A 22,451-nucleotide genomic window follows, 5' to 3' on the forward strand; every position below is an offset into this window, starting at 1 on the left:
GTGGTTGGACCAAGTGTCTGAGGGTCTGAAGTGTTACAGCTTGTCCCTGTTCTTTTGTTGATTAGGCTTAATTCTTACAATCACTTCTGAGGCTGCTATAATTTATGCCAAAATCTCAATCATCTTTTTCTGCTTTAACCATGTACAGTATAGCTTGGCTCTCCTTCCAAACTGATTTTGTCTTTTATATAGAGCCCTAATAAATATAAATATTTTACTTGAAAATTGTAATTCACTTAGGTGTCAATAGACTTCAACATTTTTTTTTTAATTCTACAAATGGCAGAATTTTTCATTCACAAGAACTTCCCGATTTGAATTAGTGTAAATACTCAAATATGGAATATGGCTGCAAATTACAAGTAACACTTTTGAATCCATCCTAGAGGAATTTTTACTGAACTGAATCCTGAAAAGATATAGTTCTCTGTGCTTCCAAAACATAGTTCTGTCAAAATAACAGGACCCATTAAGATTTTCAATTGAAAATGCAGACTGTAGATTGCAGAAATACTGAAAATAGAAAGCAGATGCTAAATACATAGGCAAGAGTGCAAATAAGTATTTAAAAATATTGATATTTGCATTTTTAGATCTAAAAAACAGTACTGAAAGCTCCAGTAATAGCTAAACATCAGAAAAAACTTCTTGTGAGTGGCATTGATAAAAATTCAGACTTTATTATAGAGAGGATTTCTAAACATTAATACTGAAGAAAACAATTTCTGAAATAAGTTTTTTTCACATAAGGAAGACCAAGAATACAGACAAGAATACAGAAATCTCAAATATAATAGAATAATGCAGTTAAAGCCACACACTAGAGAATACTCCAATTCATAATTCCTTATGATTTTGTACCATGAGAGGTAGAACCATTTTTCTAGTATGGAAGTCTGGTTCCAGCTTAGATTTCTGAATAAAAAAAATTATATTTGACTAAACCTACTCTTTGAGAAGATGAGAAATGTTGGGTATTTTTAAACAAAAAAAAAACAAAACAAAAAAACCCACAAAACAAACCAAATCAGAAACAGAGCTATGGAGATCTTTGATAAATGTCATGTCTACACGAACATAAAGAGGGAGTTACTTTTCCACAGCTTACTGAAGTAGCATATGTTTCTGGATTTTTGCAGTCTAGAAACTAATAATTGACATTCTTTTAAAAGGTATCACTTGTCTGCAATAAGTAAGATATGAGATGAGTAAGGTTTCTTTTAAGGAAGTGAGTATTTGCAGAAGAGCATACATTTTGTTTTTCTCAAACTATTTCTGAATATCAGTTCAAGAGTTTCCAGCTGTAATGAAAGAGTTGGAGTGATACAGCTGTAAAAATCATCAGCTGCCTTTTACTCAACAGGTCTGCAATTAAGGAATTCCTTTTGTTGAAGTTATTCCATAGGGTCTGCTGAATGCTTTGCAGACACATTTAATGAACAAGATAATTTCAAGGAAAGAAAAATTATCTTTAAAATTTAAATTTTGTTCAGTTCAAAGTAATTCCTCTCCTGTCTCAACCATATACTAAAAAAAAAAGTCAGTCTTGGAGTCCAATATTATAATAAATATTTTAAAACATTATTCTTAGACTATAAAAAGAAATTGTTATGCACTTTTAGGTAAGCAGTCACACACACACAATGAATTGCAGTTAATTTTAATGTGTGCTTGTATGGTCTATTATAGTTATTTTCAATTTTTTTCTTATGTTAGCATTCTTTCTCGTCAGTTTCTGCCTCCTAAGAATCAGTCAGGTCATATGGGCCATAATCTCTAGGTTAAGTTAAGATAAGATATTATTTAAGGCAGACTTCAAACTCAAGAATGTGTTGCGTCATGCTCAGTTCATTTATTCCCCAAGGTATCTCTGCAAAAATTAGAAACAAAAACACAGTATAAGGATTAGGAATAGGTGAGTGGTTTGGTTGCTCATGTTGAGAACATCTTCTCTGGCATCTTTGTTTTTTCAATTGATATTAAGGATTTTTACCTCGTAGACTCAATTCAATTTATTGGTTTATTGGATTTCTTCCCCTGGACATGTTCCATTTCTTTCTGCTGAAACTGTTCACTTGAGGCTGAGTTGTTTGTGACAGTATTTTAAAAGCATGTTATGTGTCTTTTTTTTTTCAATTTACAGTTCAGCTGCCTTGTGTGCTGAGGTTGTCTTTCAGTATACCAGATAAGCAGTATAGGACTATATATACACACTGGTTGGCATTTGCTTTGTAATCTACTTTGCTACAACAAAAACATTTAAAATATTACTGAGTAAAGAGTATATCTAGAAATTCATATGAGTGAATTACACCTCTGTATTCAAAATATTGTATCTTTTTACTTTCCTAGAAATGTATTGCAGATACTACAATGTATGGCAAAATATAGATTCTCTTCCTATATGTGTAACATAAACCTTACATGCTGCTATCTGTGATTACAGTTCACTCACTTTGCCTGTTTGTTCTATTCCAGACGGTTCGCCATGGTTTTCCTTATCTACCCACTGCCTTAGCTTTTGACCCAGTTCAGAAAATTCTGGCAATTGGAACAAGAACAGGAGCAATACGAATGTATCCTTTCTCATTCAGAACTTACACCATTTTTCTATATTTTTAATACAGTGATGTGAATCACCTTCTACAAACACTCAGGTAAGGTTACAGTTTAAGTTGTTATGTTCTACTTCCTTTTGCTTTACTAGATGGACAAGGACAGGATGTGCTGTTGAAGAACTCCCATTAGGTCCTTAAGGTGTCCAAAGAAATTTTTTTTATTGACTTTTTGGCATATATAGTTTAGTGCAAAGCAGAATTAATTTTTGTTTTTCAGCCTGAAAAGTCAACACTTTTCAGTATGCAAAGGTAGACTACAAAGTGGTAATGAGCAAGTTGTGTATGTTGTGCTAGCAATAAATAAAATCATTACTGCAATGCAGCTAGCCAGATGTAGACATCGTCACTGTAGATATCCACATATGAGATAGTGTTTAGAGTCTTCCAAGCAAATGGTGGGAAATAAGAGATTTGAGGGCAGAATTTCTCCCTTGCTGGAAGAGAAGGTGGAACACTCTGTAAGTGCCAGTTTCTCTTCATTAATTATAGAGGTACATCAGTGCCAGCACTGTATGCATTTCTTTTATATGTAGGAATGTTAAGTTGGAAGTCTACACAGAATAAATTGAATATAAATGTAACGAAAATTTAAGAACTTTGATTTTAAAAGTATCTGAGAATATTTAAATGTGATGTATTTCAAAATGTTTTTCTGCATAATTTTCTTAGTTTGTCATGGTTCAAATGTAACCCAGTTTGGTGAAAATACATATAAACTAATGAAAAAAAGAAGAAAGAATATTACAGGAAGGTTTAAAAGATACAGGATATGAAAGTAATATACCAATATTTTTTGCAACCTGCTTGTAGCTAAATAAATTCTGGGTTTAAAGTAGGGGACAATGTTGTATAAAATACCAATGTAATCTTTTTTGCTTCTTTTGCTGCCATTGTTCCCATAGTAACCATAAACCTAATGAGCCCAAAAGCAGATTACAAAGTAAAGAAGAATCTCCTGGACAACCAGTCTGTGCTTCACGTAACATGACTAAAATTTTGTTTCCTCCAGTTTTGGATGCTCTTTTTCTGAACAGTTGTGTTTTCATAAGCCTTATTTTCTGTCTGATCCAGAATTTTTCATGAAACTCTACTAAAGCTCTAGTTAAGGAACAAGCGTTTCTTTGATAGGTCTACTCTTAATATTTACTTACCTGCTTGAAGCAGATTGAATATATTCTGTTCAATTACAAAGAGGATAATCACCTTGAATTTGTGCACTTCTGGGAAAGTGCAAGTCTACTAGTCATATATTCTTCTTTTGAGATGTGTGGAAGGTTAGAAAGCTGGGCCTTTGTCTCTGGAAACTTAGCTGATATCTTCTGTGAGCAAGGGTATTGGGAATTTCATAGGTAGCATAGATGTAGGAAGACAACCTTGCCGCAGGTTGGCTCCTGAGCCTACCTCTTCTTCTATCTCATCAACCTGGCTTTTGTAGGAGCACTGCTGTTACTGGTTAGGCATCCTATACCTTTATCACTCCATCCTTCCATTAAAATGCAGGTAAAGAGCCTGAATTAATATAGGTTCTTGTAGAAATAAGTTAAATCTGTATGTCCCCTGCCACAGAATGGAACATGCAGTGGAAAATTATATCCCTAACCTTATGTAAAACTCTCTATATATCTTCAACGAAATGGATTATAAAGTGTGAGAGGAAGAAGGGAGAAGAATGTTTTTCAAAGCATCCTTCCCTCTAATATCTCTTCTCCAGTTTTGCTAGCAAATCCCTACCTCATTCACAGCAAATTGTCTACCAGTTGTAGTACCTGAGTCAAACAAGAGCATCAAGATTACCAGGGAATCATTTTCTTCTTGAGATGTCTTCTCATAACACAAATGCTTCTCAGCTTAGTCACACAGAGTCTGGTCTGCTTAACTGAGCACTGAATTAATGGAAGCTGTGCTTTGAAGCCGGAGGGTGCTGTAAAAGGAATTACTTATTTATTCATTTTAACGAAGGCTCCTCCACTTGGCTCTCAAATGTTCACAGAACATATTATGTAAAAAGCCTAGATGTGGACAAATAATGGCATTTTTACACAAGGAGAAACAGCAATCAGTGAAACAAGGCCTGGACCACACAGGGAACACCACTCACTTAAGCCATTCGTGCTACAACCATTTGTATTATTGAAACATGGCAATAAAATCCAAGTAAAGATGTAACAGATTCAGTATTACATCTGAAAATGCAATTCATAATGCATTGTTTCAAGCCAACTGAAGAAAGTCTAAATTTTAATGGCTCCGAGTCTTCCACAGTATCCTGTAAGAATACTTCCTAACAGAGCTGCACAATTTCATTCTTCTGTGAATATGTTGGGTACAGAAAGACAGAATTTGTTCCACACATACATTGTCTTTGGCTGGTTGTTCTAATCAGTCATGTGGATGGAGCAAAATGTCAGACTATTTGGCTACCATCAGAGAAATGTACCCGATTGTTTATTTGTTGGTAGCACCAAAAGGGCCTGTTTGGACTCTGCTATGCTGGGCAACACGAAGGCATAGCAAGACAGGATTTATGTTTACTATTCATCTAATGATGTAGAACAAGTTTTCCTGTGACCAGCATAAGTCACATAATGATATTGTTGCTTCCCTGTCTTTCTAAAAGATTCCCAAAGTATAGATATTTCTATTGGTCACAAGTTGACAGGTCTCAAAAGGCAAGCTGTTTCCAAGAAAATGAAGCTTGTACCTCTGTGTTGCGAATTAATGTTTAACATCACGCCTTCAGGTGATCATTTCAAATGATCCAGCAGCAGGACTGAAATTGACTATGCTAAATTGTCCTGAAATAGGGTATATTATTCATAAGTTGCTATTACAGTACAGAGATAAATGAAAGTTCATTCTGGTATGACAGTCAATTTGTCTTCCCCCTGATTTCTTTTCAGGCTGCTTTAGATGCAACTGCTATAGCTTCTATAGCAATGGGAATTGCTGTTGCTATGCTCTACTGATCCTAGCAGTCTCTGTGGGATTCTCAAGCAACTTCAAAAAACAGTGTAGTTTTTACCTACACCGATGACTGCTGGGTACTGGATCCTCACAGGGACAGCTATGCTCCAGACCACAGAATTGAGAGCACACTGCTAAGCATTGATTAAAGACTATCTTCCTGTGACAAACAGAAGCTAACAAAATTGGTAAATAAAGGGCAAAAAAAAAAATCACTCTTGAAACAATTGCTATGCCACCTAGTCACTCTTTTCCTTTGTCCTAAACACAGCAAATTTCATTTCCCAGGACTTTTTTCCTATTTGAAGCCTGTTCTTAGCTCCTATGCCTTTTATCATTGCTCAGATCATTGCTTGATACCACTCTACCTGGACTATCCTTGCTTCAGGCAAACACATTGAAATGAAGAGGGGCTATGAAATTGAATTCCTTTTCTTAATGTCTCCATATTCTTCTTCTCTAGTTCCAGTCTGGAGAGCTTTCTGACTGCACACAATAAAATAAAATGTACAGTCTCTGGTTACTATCAGAGAAGGTTTTGTATCACCCTACAAGGGAGCTGACAATTAAGATGCTCTGTCAGGCTTATGTGTCTTCCTCATTTCAGAGGAAAAAGAGAAGCCAGGGGGTTTGTCACAGTCTCAATCTGAATTAAATAGATTAAAATCGGTGTTGTTAGCAATGATTTTTCCAGTATCAGATCTGAAGAAGTGGCATAATGCTTTCAGATTTCTGGATGCGTACTTCTATATGGTCATTTATTCAGCTCACAAATGCTTGTTAAAATTCATTATATGTACTTTCTGGAGTAGCTGAGTCTTTTACTTTGAACTTCTTCACCACATCAAAGATGTTGTTAGCTCGTACAACCACCTACTTCAAACGTATGGAATAGAGCATCAACATATTTTTATACTGAGCTGCTAATTATTTGGTGGTCAGCTGCAGTAAGAAGTTCTGAAAGAGACAGTTCTATAGCTATTATAATCTTTGCTTATAAAGAAATAGGAGAAAGTTTATCTTAAATGCAGTGCAAAGGAAGCAACTTACTGGGTCCAGACTGGCCACCACACCACTGAAAGCTTATTCACCATCAAATAGGCTTAAATTTGTGATATCTCTTTGGACATGTTCTAATGTCGGCTGTTGGTGTCATTAATACATATTCCTTAGACTTGTTGGCTTCATGTTGTTGTGCATGCAGGTGTGGGGCATGCAAATCTATATTTTCCTTGTTTGTTGCTTGAGCAAAAAAGTAAGCCATCCACAATAAATGCAAGGCCTTTCCAGTAGACACAACAACTTTCTGATTCCAGTGTTATCAAACAATATAGCAGCCATTTTATACCTAAGCAAACAAAATCATTCTGACTCACTAGCACGTGAAAGTGGAAGTGTTGCTCTGCCCGCACTTTTCCCTTAGCTGCACAGTCCTGACACTTTCCTTGCTCTCGCTCTGGTGCTCATCAAATATTTATATAAGCAATTTAATTCACTAACCTGGCAAAATACTAGCTATTTTGTTTTATTACTTTTTTTGCCAGATTAGTGAACTGAATTATCTGGTGCTAGTCAGAATGATTTGTAAGGAAACTGGAAGTAGTGCACAGTTGGGACTGCACAGAGAGGGAGATAGAGGAGAAATAGAAATTTTGGCAGTAAGGAGCAGGTTAAGAGATTGACTTCTGTGAAACTGCATCCCAGAAATGCTATGGCAGAATGAAATTGTCTATGAAATCTACTAAAAAAATGTAGAAATAGCCTTTGAATTTTGAGTGGTATGGAAGATAGCCTATCTTTAGATTATGCTTAAAATAATCTTCCTCGTGTAAACTCATTTGCAAATCACAAAGATTCCACAGGCTGTGCTCAAGAGAGATTCTCTTTTAGTATTGTACTTGGAATCCTTTTCCTGGCCTGTTTGTATGTATTCCTTCCAATGCTTTGATAGCAAAGGTGATTTTTTGACTGTCAAATACAGTTCAGCAGTGCTTATTTTAATAGACATGTTTATATATTGTAAAAAACAAAACATGGCTTCAAGAAGACCAATGGCATCCTGGCTTGTATCAAAAATGATGTGACCATCTTGCCTAGGGGAGTGATTGTCCTCCTGTACTCTGCACTGGTGAGGCTGCTCCTGGAATACTGTGTTCGGTTTTGGGCCCCACACTCAAGAAAGACATCAAGTGCTGGAGTGGGTCCAGAAGAAGGCAACGAAGCTGTGAAGGGGCTGGAGAACAACTCTTATGAGGAGCGACTGAGGGAACTGGGGTAGTTTATCCTGGAGGCTGAGGGGAGACCTTATCACTGTCTACAGCTGCGTGAAAGGAGGTTGTAATGAGCAGGGTGCTGGTCTCCTCTCCCAGGTAACAAGGGATAGGACAAGAGAAATAACCTCAAGTTTAGATTGGATATTAGGAAAAAAATTCTTCTCTAGAAGGGTTGTCAAGCACTGAAACAGGCTGCCCAGGGAAGTGGTTGAGTCACCATCCCTGGAAGTATTCAAAAGCCATGGCACTTAGGGACATGGTTTAGTGGTGGACTTGACAGAGCTAGGTTCATGATTGGACTTGATTATATTAAGGGTGTTTTCCAGCATAAATGATTATATAGTTCTGGGATATTATCTCAGTTCTTTCTGTAGAACAGCCAACAATCACATTTTTGATTCCCCAATTACTATATCAAGTTAAAGGGAAGGTGAAATCTAAACCTAATACAGCATGGATCCTCAGCAGCTGATGTACACAGGAAGCTTATATTACCAGGAGGTAAAACTGAGGCTGTTTGTGCGGTCTAGAAAAAAATCAGTCAAAGAATACAAACAGTGCTAATTAAATCATCACCTGCAGAGTTCTGAAGAGGCATGGAATTTTACAGTAGTTAAAGGAAGCATGGTAAAGAATGCTTGCTATCAGGTTGGATGTACTTGAAGAAATGAAGAAAATATAACTCGGGGTTTTGGATTGTGAGAAGGTTGACATAGCATCTAAATATAAAGTGTAACAGATTTACTTTCCCTGAAAATACTGTCTCTTAATCTAAACAAGGTTTCAGTAGCTCTTTATCCTTAAAATAAGCCAACTGTGTTCCGTGCTGTTTACTCTATGTGATTTATTGGGCAGATGGAATGGGGGAAGAACAGACAAGATCATAAAACCAAAGTTCTGTTGTTTGATTTAGAAGAATCATTGATGCATTTCATCTTTATCTCATTGTAGAATATATTTGGGATTTTTCCATAGCACTTTAGTGATTCAGGAACACAAACCTCACTGAGAGTCAGTACTCCTAACATAAGTTCCTTTAAAAATCCCCTTGAGAATAAATACTTGCATATAGTATTTTTAGATGCATACATACCTTAACAGGTTATTAGAGAAATGAATTTATTGACTGTCTACAAGAATATAAAATTATTATAAAATACTTAAAAATAATAAAATTTACCTGAACTAGTATATCTCACAGAACCAGAGTTTAAAGAATTTTAAATCTATACTGAGTTTATTATGCACCTGGTTATGTGTGCACTGGTATATGTATACATACTAGGTCTCTGCATATATGTATGAATTTAGGTCCATTCGTTTTCCAAGCCTCTTTCATGCTTTTTAAGTAAGCAGATTAAATATACTATAGTTAAATGTACTGAGCTTCCTTCACTTTCAGTTGGTATTTATCCAGGAGGTAAAAACAGAACCTGACATCTGCAAAGAAAACTACTAAGCAAAAACATATTTTCATATATTTGGAGATACACATAAAAATGGCATAGAGGTGGATGGATCTGACAGCATTTTAATTGGAGGTGATGACTGTATTTATGATCGCTATCTGAAAAAAATTCTTTCTGAATGCTTGCTGCAGGAATTTTACTGAATATAACAAAAGCCCCAACTTACTGTAGTATTGAAATTATGGTTAGTGGTGACAGTCAATCATTTCAAAGGAGTGATGTGTCTTAATTAGATTTTGTGTGAGCTTTAGAGCTTTGCCTCCCTTTTTTGTTCAAAACTTTCTGTCATCAACAAAAGTGTTGTCATGCATAGGAAGTAACACACATCAATTTGCCCTCCTTTCCTGTCTGCTAATTATCTTTTTTAGACAAATATCCACGACAGATATTTGGCAAGCATCCTTAAAACACAGAAATCTGTAGTCACACTATGCTCTTAGTTATTTATTTAGACTCTTTTCTTCTTTTACTTTTATCTGGCAAATATTCTTGATAGGAGAGAGAACTGATATTTCTCCAAATAACAGGGAAACTAACATCTAGCAAGAAGGCAGCCTCAGAGTTCATAGACACATACATATACAGAGGATCTTTTAACACTGTGAAAGGAGACCTGTTTCTGTCTAGCTACAGGCACTCATTCCATTAGTATGCTTGATGACTTCTGGAAGTTAGATGCCTTTCTTGCATGTATGTTTTCTGTGGAGGGAGGCCACAAACAAAAGGGACCTGTGGAGGGCTCAGTGCCCATCATCAGGTAAAATGGCTACAAAAAATGTCTCTGAATTATTGTCTCTGCCTTGTGAACACCAGTGTAAAAGATCTTTGGAAGTTTCTGGAAACAAAGAGATATGGCTGTAAGGATCTTTTGCAGCAAGGAACATGAACTACTTGTTGGTGATTCCGTATGAGATGGGACAGACATAGTTGCATACTGTTTCAGCCAGAAGCACAGGAACAGCTGTAGGAGAAATGCATAACTTTTCCTAAAGTCTGAAAAAGCGGGGAGGACAAACCAGGAACTATGAAATCATTCAGGAGAGAGGGAGGGAAATGTTCCCTTGAAGAGGTTCTTTTCCCTCATCCGTGGGCAGCTTGGTCCCGCTTTCCCTAACTGTGCCCTAGTTTCACTTTAGTTATCATAGTCCTTATGTTTATATTCTTTAGCTCTGACCTGTCTTTTCTTAGTAGTAGGAAACAAGCAATATTATCTCAATCTCCACCTTTCTCCTGGCCTGTGCAAAGCAGCCTCTGTATGACATATTTTTCTATGGAAACTGTTCAAGTCAAGAACCAAGATGTTTCCTGAATGTTTCAGATGTACCTTTCAAAGCTACAGATAACTATAGAAGAAAGAATCAAAAAAGAGCATCGCAGGAGAAACCAAGCTTGTCCAAAAGAGCTTGTGGATCAAGAGCTATCAGAAAGCAAATAGCTGAAGCAGCCAAGTCTTAGGGGGCATCAAAGGATGTAAACATAGCATCAATCTCCCCATCCAGAGGGAGCACAGGCAGAACTGGGACCCTGTTCCTTTTTAGTGTCGCTGTAAAGGAGATCAAAGGTAGCTTAGAAATTTTTATGTAGAACTCATCACCACTTAGGCACATTTCTACCAACCCACTCAATCACCTTCTGGACATGCAGTAAGTTCATAGCCCTCCTCAGTCATACACATGATTACCTCAGTGCTTGGATCATTTGGAGAATATGTGAGGTGGCACTTCAAAAAGAACTGATCCTTACTCTTTCTGTCTAAATGGAAAGGATTTCCCAAATCCTTGTGCAGGTTTTACAAGGGACAGCTGGCACCTGTGATTTGAAGAGAACTGGGAACATCAGCCCCTAGTCTCTTACATAATCCCTTGTACTTAGACAAGCACTTTTGACTTCATACCTACACGTTTCAAGGGCCAGTCAGACCAGAAACAGGCTACATCATTGTCAAGGCATATTGTCATGACCCAGCAGCATGGATATTATGCAGCATCTATTCTGGTGTAGACAAGCACCCAAACAGTGTTAAAGATACTGTACCTGAGGGTAAACAAGGCATTAGTCACAGATGCAGAGAAGAGATTCTTTACCTACGTCTTATTTCGCTGTGGAGAGTAACCTAAACATCAGTACATACATAAGGCATAAATAGCCATGGTTTTGAGAGTTATCCAGCTGGTATGAACTGAGCCACAGAACTTCTAATAAATCAGAAGTTGTCCATGTCAACATTTTTTTCCTGTATAGTTTCAAGCCAAAATTATTTGACAAATTCATGATCCTTTCACATTTTCATTTTGTCCTTTTTGTTCCCTGTCCTCTGCAAGGTTTGAGAAATTTCTCGTGTTACTTATAAAGTAATAAAGACTGCAGAATATTTTCTTTGCATTATGCTAGTGTTGCAGACTACTTGGTTTTTATCTGCTTTCAGTTTAGTGAGAGTAGTTTATCTTCTCCTCATTTAAGATGTAAGAGATTTTGTTTATTTACTCCTTGAAGGAGTGAAGTGATCCAATTTATGTATGAGATAAGAAATCATTTGAGCACTTGAGAGATATAAGTATACACACTTAGTGATTTATCTGCCTAGATGGAGAACTTAAAAATTTAAGGGTTGGGACTTTTACGAAATCACTATATGGAGATAATACTGAAAGAAGCCTTAAGATCTGCCCCAATCCGTTACTTTACTCACAAGAGCAGCCCCATTGAATTCTGTAATATCAAAAACTGAACAGGAATCCCTAAGCATGATTTCAGTGAAATTCTGGTAACTGAAGCTGAGCTTCTGAACATCTCAGTTCAATTTCGTAACCTGGGAAATGCCAAGCCACTTAAGATGCTTTAAGTGTTGTTTGTGTAGGAACCCACAAATGCCTTTGTTTTAAAATGTTCAAGTAGGTTCAGTCTCATAATAGAGTGTTAATATGATTAAACAACTAGACACTTCTCCAGCAACCTCTGTTAAAGGATTAAGGTCTGGCAGATCTTCTCAGAGCAAGTGTGCAAGATTAGACTTCTTAGAGTTTGTGCTCAACCTGCATCTGCTGATGGATGTACTGACTTGAGATATGCAAATGTCTGTTCAATTTTCTCAGCAGAAAGTTAAAACTGCACATCCCATTAAATACCATAACATTTTTACTACCAGACCATATATATAACTGTGAGATATTTTTCACTTTAAAGAGTTCCACTTTGCACAAAAAGCAAGCACAATTGTATCATTAAGGGGTTAATGATTTAGTCACATAACTTAAAGCAGGAATCTTGCATTCCAGTCTGTGCTCAAGGACTGTTTATAAATTTTATTTTGAACTGTGATGAGATGCAATTATTAGAACATCTGAAGTCATTCTCATTTTTGTAGTTCATGTTATCTTAGAAAGATGGTTCCCACAGTGTCATTCATTAACATTTATTTGTCAATTAAAATAAAATTTCATATAAAAATGGACATAAAAAAATGATGCCTCACTTAAATGAAAACCATAAGCTTTTCCAGCCACCAACTACCTGCATTTGCAGCCCAGAAAGCCAAATGCATTCTGGGTTGCACTAAAAGAACTGTGACCCGCAGGCTGAGGGAGGTCATTCTGCCTCTCTACTCTGCTCTCGCGAGGCCTCACCTGGAGTCCTGTGTTCAGTTCTGGAGTCCTCAGCACAAGAAGGACTCTGTTGAAGTGAGTCCAGGGATGCCACGAACATGATCAGAGAGCTGGAGAACCTCTGCTGTGAGGACAGGCTAAGAGAGTTGGGGGTTGTTCAGCCTGGAGAAGAGAAGGATCCCGGGAGAACTTATAGCAGCTTTCAAGTACTTAAAGGGAACTGCAGGAAAGCTGGAGAGGGGGAGGGGGGGCACCAGGTAGTGCAGTGATGAAGGGAAAAGTTTTAAACTGAAAGAGGGGAGATTTAGATTAGATATTAGGAAGAAATTTTTTACTGTGAGGTTACTGAGGCACTGGAAGAAGTTGCCCAGAGAAGTCATGGGCCCCATCTGTGGAAGTGTTCTATAACAACCCCAAGTAGGATGTCCTTGCTAAAAAGAAAACAAAGCTAGAAACTCCAGTCTTTTCTGAAACAACTGGAGAAGCAAATTCTTCTTTGAGGATCGTTCCTTAGAATGTTTCCTCCTATGCTCCTGAAGATTGTAGCTTTGCAACTCTTAAATGAAAAACTGTTCCATTTTATAGGTTCCTTCAGTTTTAATTGAGAGATCATTCTTTTGTACCTGAAAGTAGAAATAGAAGAATCACTTCATTAGGCTGACAATTTTTACTAGAGCAAAGACGCTTTCTCAATTTCTCTTAAGAGTAAATTAAATCACTGGGAAATCAATATCTGCAATAAGAAAACAGTGTAATTTTCAGGGCTGCTGAACAACTTAAGGACTTGAGACAATTTCCAGTTGTTTACAAAAATGTTTAAATTATTGTTAAAGGAATATAAATAGTGTTGTATGCACTGTATTCCTGAAAGTAGGCTACAACCTATGCTACAAGAGAGGACAGAAAAAAACCTAGGATTCCTTACTAGATTTGTTTATAGGAATAATTCTCTCCTGACTTCCAGTCTATGACTTAATTTGATTCTGAGCAAGCAGGTAGAACATTGTACCTTACTTGCCTGTTTTAGCTAGCCATAACCATTTCTAGGTCGCCACAGGAAGATATTAAGAGACATAATACTAAGAATGAATATTTTCCTTCTAAGTTCTTACACTAACCAATGACACTCTGAAACATAGAGTTAATACAAGTACAGTACAACTAGTTATGCATTTAATTAATTTATTTTCCACTCGTCCTGCATCAGTTCTGTTACCACACATCTCCAACTTTGCTTCTGCTACTGTCAGGATTCCTCACCAACCTCATGCTTCTGGGCCTGATGAGGAAGAGCTGTATCACTGTCCTTTGTCTGCTTTGCCATACTGTGTGCTGTAGAGAAAGGAAGAAGCACAGACATTTCACTTAGAGGAAGGAAATGAGGACCAAAGAGTGAAATGCAGCCTCTTTGAACTACTGCATTCTTTGTATTCATTTTACCATCTTCTGTGCTGTGAGTCTGATGTCCTATCATAAGGAGAAAAAGTGATAGTTTTGGTGGTTGCCTGCTTCCAAGGTAAAGGAGTCAAAGTTTCTATTCCAGTTCCCCTAGCATGTTTCAACCTTTTTAGAAAGACTGAAGGGTTTTTTTTTGTTGTTATAAGAGCAGGGTCAGGTACAGCTAAAGGTATTTGTGAGGGGAAAAGCTACCAAAACTGCTGCCACTTATTATACTAATACTGAATAGTTTAAAGATCTCTTTTATTTCCCTAGTTTAGAATGGGATCCTGAAAGTTGGCAACTGAGAAATAATAAAAGCCCTCTTCCAGATGTTCTGATAATGTGGTGCAGTTTTTAACAGGACAGGTGACACTTGTGAGTGGCGAAGACTGTCAGAAAGAATGTTACCCAGAAACAAGACTTCCCTCTCATCCTATTGCCTGTCCCTTGGGAGAAGAGACCAACATTCACCTCTCTACAAACTCCTTTCAGGTAGTTGTAGACAGTGACAAGGTCTCCCCTCAGCCTTCTTTTCTCCAGGCTAAACAAAACCAGTTCCCTCAGCCACTCCTCACAAGACTTATTCTCCAGCCCCTTCACCAGCTTCCTTGCCCTTCTCTGCACACTCTCCAGGACTTCAATGTCTTTCTTGTAGTGAGGAGCCCAAAACTGAACACAGGGTTCAAGGTGTGTCTTCACCAATGCTGAGTACAGCGGCACCATCACTTCCCTGATCCTGCTGGCCATGCTGTTTCTGATACAGGCCAGGATGCTATTGCCTTCTTGGCCACCTGGGCACACTGCTGGCTCATGTTCAGTCAGCTGTCAACCAACACCCCCAGATCTTTGACTGCCAGGCAGTTTTCCAGCTACTCTTCCCCAAGCCTTTAGTGCTGCACAGGATTGTTGTGTCCCAAGTCTAGGACTTGGCATTTGGCCTTGTTAAACCTCATCCTGCTGATCTCTGCTCATTGATCTAGCCCATCCAAATCCCTCTGTAGAGCCTCCCTACCCTCAAGTAGATCAACACTTCCTCCCAGATTAGTGTCATCCACAAACTTACTAAGGCTACACTCAATCCCCTCATCCAGGTCATTGATAAAGATATTAAACAGGACTGGACCCAACACTGCGCCCTGGAGGACACTGCTTATGACTGCCCTCCAGCTGGAGTTAACTCCATGTACCACCACTCTTTGGGTCCAGCCATCCAGCCAGTTTTTTACCCAGCACCAGGTATGCTTTTCCAGGCCGGTGGCAACCAATTTCTCAAGCAAAATACTGTGAGAAACTGTGTCAAAGGCTTTACTGAAGTCCAAGTACACTACATCCACAGACTTTCTCTCATCCAGTAAGTGGGTCACGTTGTCATAGAAGAAGATCAGGTTAGTGTGGCAGGACGTGCCTTCATAAACTCACACTGAGCGGGCCTGATCACCTGTTGTCTTGTCTGTGCTGTATGATAGCACTCAAGATCACCTGTTCCATGACCTTCCCCAACACTGAGGTCAGACTGACAGGCCTGGAGTTCCCTGGATCCTCCCTTCAACCCTTCTTGTGAAAGAGCATAATATTTGCCAATCTCCAATCATGTGGAATGTCCTCAGTCAACCAGGACTGCTGGTAGATGATGGAAAGGGGTTTGATGAGCACCTCCGCCACCTCCCTTAATACCCTTGTGTGGATCCTGTCTAGCCCCACAGACTTGTGAATATCTGTAACTTGTGTTATAGACCTTCAATGTGGGGTAACTGTATTGCACTTTTGGACTCTTTCATATGATGTTGGCATCAGGATCATAATTAATACATAATGGAATAGCAAATCAAGGTTGTACATGCAAATCTAACTCTTGCAGTTGATAATCTTCTTTTAATTCTTAACTTTAAAGTTCCTTTAACACTTCAGTGTGATCACATAGTAAATAATTCTCTAGGAACTTGAGTTAGCTTTGCACAAGTGTAAGAATTGTAACTTGTTTTCATGATTTAAATGTAATTTAAAACTTGAGTACACACATTGAATTAATCATTATGTAAAATTAGCTGAATTTCAGAAAAAAATACATTATATAAAGTATCTCTGTAATAAAATCTGAGTTAGAAATAGCCAAACCTATTTAAAACTATCAGTTTATTTGCCTTTTAATTAGCTGCTTTGCATACATGATTAAAACTATAATTGGTTATCATCCTGCTTGCTAGAGATACCGTTAGAGTTCTGAGTCTCAAACCAATATTTCTCATTTTCACTTTCTCTTCTTCCTTAGTAGGGAGAAGGAAGAAGTAATACTGTCTGTATTTCTAGCAATGATTATAACTCAAAGTCTGTCAGTATACAATGAAGCTATGAATGGCTCTTATGAATGAAGTTAAACCTGATGTCAAAGACATAGAAGATCAAGTTTAATCTGCCTGTGTTGCTGCTTGTGAAATAATTATGTTGGATGAGAGTTAAAAAAAGCTTACCTAAACTAGATAGGTTAAGAATTTGATACTAAGTATTTTCAAACTGCTTGAAGAATCAGCAGAAACTTTGGGTTTTTTTTTGCAGACTTGTGCAAGCATCTTTAGTTTAAAAAAAAAAAGTATGAGAAAGTTGAGGTTCTCACAAACTTTCTTAAATGCATGTTTGGAAAACATTAACTAACCAGCTACAGGACTAACTACAACAATATCAAGTGTTATTTAAGTGAGTATTTTTATACTGTCCATGGAAATGATGCTGTGTGTCTTTTTTAGTTCTAGTCGATCTATGGTTATATAATCAGAGTGTGTATACCCTGGAGCCTTCTTGTCACTGCTCATTACAGTTATCATTCAGACATGACTCTGGAAATTTAGGCTGGGTATTTTTATCAACAGAATCTTGTAAAGTTATCTTTTAAAGAGAAATTGAGCTGTGAATCTTCATGTCAGATTCAACCCTAACCCTAACCCTAATCCTAACCCTAACCCAAAGGACTTTGTCACATGTTTAACTCTTTCGGTCTTTAACAGATTAAGCAATATAGCAAACTTTCTCAGATGTACACTGGAATATTGTGTTTCCAGCCTAAGTGACTTTGCTTTTGGCGACACTGTCTTCAAAACGTCAGAATCACTAGTGGTAGTAGACTGTGCTCCCCTATCTTCCAACCATTTTTAAATGCTCTTCAGCTTCTTGAAGATCCTACTGTGAATTTTTGAAATCTGTTAGAATTTATTTTTTTAGTTTGCAGACAGTTAATCATACACTTTTTTTCTCCCAACTATAATTTTTAATTAATTGAGGTATTTTCTCTTTTTCTGTGTCACTTCAGTTTCTACTTTGTTTTCTGGTTAAAGACATGAGCTGCAGCCTTTGACAACTGTGGAAATTGTTGTGCAGTTTCGTGATCTTTTAGAAGGCCAAGCAGTACTAAGAGTTGAATATCACATGAACTTGTTGAGATGAATTATTGTTATTTCTTAGGGAATAATGATTAGACAAAATTATTTATTGTTATGTTTCTTATTTTAATGTAAAGAAGTTTACAAGGTGCCAATGTAAGCTTTACTGGTTTGCAGTTTCCCAGATAACCTCAAATAGCTTTTAAAAGCATGCATGATTGTCCATGCACATTGGAGTGGAGCAAAGTTTGCTAGCATCCATTCTGCTTCATTTCTATTCTCCTTCCAAAACATAATGTTAATATCATCTAAGCCTACTAGTAATTCACTTAGAGCATTAAATTCTGCTTTCTGAACCTATCTTTCTGATATCTTTGTTTTCAATAGTATTAACTAACATTAAAAAAAATGGAGTGTACAAAAAGGATCCTTTGCTGATGCACTCTGTTCAAAGCTGAATCAAAGAAATAATTACATTTCTTAATATTCTTGTTTGATTGCTTCCTTTAGCCCTGGGTAGCCCAGGAGATTCATCAGATTTCCTTGTAGTTATTGTTGTTTTGCATGCTTGCCATTTCCGATGTGATCAAAACATTTCACATTTGTTTTTTTCCTTTACCTGTCTTAATGCTCTGGACACTAGTGTAAATTTAGAGCAACTCTTCTGAATTGAATGTGGTTGTTCTAGATGGATGTTGTACTTTCCACCTACACATGGCTTGACTGCATTTCCCCCCCCAGGTTTTTTTCTCCTCATTAAAATAAAATAAAATATTTGAACAAGAACATATATTTGCTTTTTATGATAATGGGTAAAATGTTGTATTAAAAATTGCTTTTGCATAAAGAAGTTTGCATGGTTAGCCCAGCTACTCTTTTTATAATGATAAAATCTTCATTGTAAGTATTTTCATCTAGCTTTTGCAGGAAAAATGGCATCTATATAGATTCCATCATGTTTAATAGGTAACACAGCCTTTAACTGAAGAGAATTTGGGCTTCCAGGGACTTTTAAAACTAAGGAAATCTCTCTTATGAACCAATGCCTATAGTGTAACGCTAACAAAGTGCAGGGAATTGTATAGTTCTGCTGGATCTCAGTCAGTTTGGGGTTTTTTAAAGAGGAAGATTAAACCCTCTTGAAAACCATTGAATGTAAAGGAAGACAGAATTAATTAGTTTTTAATACTTCATTTTTGCAGTTGCACGTTTGCACTGACTTTCGAAGAGAATGATTCTAAATCAGTATTTTATAATCCAGATAGATATGAATTAGAACTACAAAAAGCCACACTGCAGAATGGGGGAAAAAGTAGTATCTCTTACAGAGACTTTTAATCATCAAGTATCAAAATTATGAAAAAGGATATCAGTAGAGCTATTCCAGTTTTACTGATGAATAAACTGGGTCGCTGAGTGGTAGAGTGATTTGACCCAATCTTTAATGAGAGATTGTTAAAGAGCATAAATGCATTGATTTCCAGGCTGGCACTTCAGCCACAAGCTGCTTAATTCAGTTGCATTTAGCTGGAAAGCTTGTGTGCTTGTTTCTGATGATACTTATGTGTTGTCTTCCGTATCATAAGGAATTCAGGACTGATTCTCTTAATCTTTTGCATTGTGCTGCTGTAATGGAAACCAAACAGTGTAATGTGTTTAATGATAAATCAAGTCTATCCTATATCTTATTTTTCCAATATATTTTATTGTTGCTGAGACTTGATCCATAGGTTTTAGATTATGTATTACAATCATTGAATGTCATACATAGCATATGTGGAAATTGTTCTTAGAGTCAAGGTTTTGAGCACTCTGAAGGCATATACAGGCATCTGTTTAATGTTCCACTATGCACAGAAATGCTATGTAAAATCCCAGGATAAATAGATTTAGATTTACTCTTCAGATATAAGAAGAGGTTGTAAAAATTTCATTGCCCAAATGTGTGTCACTGTGTGTTGTTTTAGTTCCTATCTGAAGTGAGGAAAAAGGAAGGGAAAGGAAAGGAAAGGAAAGGAAAGGAAAGGAAAGGAAAGGAAAGGAAAGGAAAGGAAAGGAAAGGAAAGGAAAGGAAAGGAAAGGAAAGGAAAGGAAAGGAAAGGAAAGGAAAGGAAAGGAAAGGAAAGGAAAGGAAAGGAAAGGAAAGGAAAGGAAAGGAAAGGAAAGGAAAGGAAAGGAAAGGAAAGGAAAGGAAGGGAAAGGAAAGGAAGGGAAAGGAAAGGAAAGGGATTCTTGGCAGTTGCATACTTCCAGATTGTATTTGCATTTGGGGGGGGGAGGGGCCGAGAATCTGGGAAAATACTGTGCAATGTGGCCACCTGTCACGAAAATTACCACCTGTCCTCAGTCTTGATCTCAGTTGTTCAGAACATTAACAGAACAGAAAAGAAAAATATTGGTATTCCTGTAAGTGAAAGTAGTTAAGTGTTGATCTTTTTTTAATAGGGTTACAAACTATCTATTACCCAGGTAACACAAAGCTGAATAAATTGTTTGTGCCTTATATCAGAATATCAAATTCTCAAGCAGACGTAACTGATACCTACCTGCATGTTGGTTTTCAGGTTCTGTAAGCCTACCTATTAAAAATCTCCATTTAAATTTCTCTTTTAATCTCACTAATACTCCTTTCACTTCAGTCCCAGTGACAAATTTTTATCACTATTGCTTATGGGTTCAAGCAGCCATCAACCTTATCATCCATATTGTGAAATCCATTGTCAGTTTCTCTTACAACCTGTCTCCCAAACAAGGAAGGGGAAGCTTCCAGGTTCTCCTTTGTCACTTTTTCTCTGTCTTCTTTCTGAAGGTTGAGGTAGGGTTTACCATTGAACATTAACTAAAATTATCAATCATAGAATCACTAGATTGAAAAGGACCCAATGGATCATCGAGTCCAACCATTCCTAACAATCCCTAAACCATGCCCCTCAGCACCTCACCCATGCCTCCCTTAAACACCTCCAGGGAAGCTGACTCAACCCCCTCCCTGGGCAGCCTCTGCCAGTGCCCAATGACCCTTTTCATGAAAAATTTTTTTCCTGATGTCCAGCCTGAACCTCCCCTAGTGGAGCTTGAGGCCATTCCCCCTTGTCCTGTCCCCTGTCACTGGGGAGAAGAGGCCAGCACCCTCCTCTCCACAACCTCCTTTCAGGTAGTTGTAGAGAGCAAATGCATACACGAAGACGGCAGCCTTTAGAAGCACATTGCTGCTACTACCATAGCCAGCCTAGAGTCCTTAAGCTACTCAGTCTGAATCACACTGACACTAAGAAACTTCTACAGGCAAATCCTCTTCTTCTTCTCGTCTCCAACTGTGATTTGTTATTAATTTTAGTCACTTGGGTGACCTCCCTTGCCACTAAATCACATAAAGGTACCAAGTACTCCAAGTCTTACAACTCTGAAATGTTGTTTCTATTCTGCTGCACTGTTGTGTTCTGCAAAACTTTAGGAAACCAGTAGGTGTTTTTCTATACCTCTGCAAGTGTAATGTTTGTCATAACTCCTGGACTGGAAGCCTAGTATTGTCCATCTGGCTGTTCCACTTAGAACTGACAAGGGAAGATAATCAGGAAAGATGGAAGATGAAACAACATCATTTCAGGGTGAGGACATAGTCCTACCAAAGACTTCTGCTGTAGAATGCTGTCCTGCTATTGCAGGAAAATTTAATACTCTGTTTCAGCATCTTCGGAGAACTTATTTTCCATATAATGTGGTATTTCTGCTATTTTACACATCTGCAGCCACTCTCCTACATCCTCTCTGTATCAGCAGATGCCCACATTAAAGCTGTCTTTGCAATCCAAGGAGTCGTTTACTCTTACCTGCCTAGCACTCCTCTGCATGCTACTATGCCTTTGCAAGTTTCTCAGGTTTGATAATTGCTTCCTATTCTACAGTGTCTCAGAAATTCTAAGTGTACCCAGTGAGACTTAACCCATTTGTCTATCTGTAACAACTGCCAGGTTTTGCAAAGCTGTGACCTTCTTTTGCTACTATGTGCAGCAGGATGTATTGGCCATACATATTTGCAAGTATACAAAATAACTTGATAAATAATCTGTGTTAAATATAGAACCTGAAGATGTGATGGTCATAAAATAAGGTAACTTTTCTTCTTCTATCTCCAAATGAAGAACGTTCCAGTGACAGGTATAGCAATTGCTAACAGTGGAATATAAATGTAAAAAAAAGTAGTGTTTTTAACTTCTTTTAATGCAGTTGAGTCAGTTGGAAGGAGGAGAACAAATGTTGTCTGACTTGGACAGTTCTCTGAATTCATTAGCAAGACTCCAGAGATTGTTCAAATCACATTTTCTCCCAGTCTTTACAAATGCTTTGAGACTTCTTGGAGTGTAGCACCACTGTTGCCTCTGCCAGCTGTGGGCATAGCTAAGCTAGATACCTCGAGTGCATTTGTGGTAGGGAAAAACTCAGTGAATGAACTTACATTCTACTTGGGAATGTATGGGTTGGGACGTCAGCCCATACTGATCATCATGTTGCTGCAGATGACATTGTTACAACACCTGAGCTTTGTGATCTCATTGTGAATTACTTGCCTGAACTGTTGTTGCATCTTTACTGGCTGTATGATTGTCTTTTTGTAACTAGAGACTGTACTCTTTTCATACTTTGCAGTAACTCATAAATGTTTAAGACAGCTTTTGAGCAATTAGTGCTGCTTCTGTTCTAGAAGTTATAAATT

At 37.5% G+C, this 22,451-nt stretch overlaps 1 protein-coding gene across 4 annotated transcripts in view; it reads left to right on the forward strand.

The window, feature by feature from the left end:
- STXBP5L (syntaxin binding protein 5L) overlaps positions 1 to 22,451 on the forward strand; it is a 197,395-nt gene that overhangs the window by 15,920 nt on the left and 159,024 nt on the right. For all 4 annotated transcript variants that reach the window (XM_009557006.2, XM_054087829.1, XM_054087838.1 and 1 more), the window contains exon 2: positions 2,479 to 2,576. In XM_009557006.2, the coding sequence (XP_009555301.2) occupies positions 2,479 to 2,576 (98 nt within the window). The remainder of the gene's footprint in view (positions 1 to 2,478; positions 2,577 to 22,451) is intronic.

This window comes from Cuculus canorus, chromosome 1 (genome assembly GCF_017976375.1).
Source record: "Cuculus canorus isolate bCucCan1 chromosome 1, bCucCan1.pri, whole genome shotgun sequence".
Classification (NCBI taxonomy): Eukaryota; Metazoa; Chordata; class Aves; order Cuculiformes; family Cuculidae; genus Cuculus; species Cuculus canorus.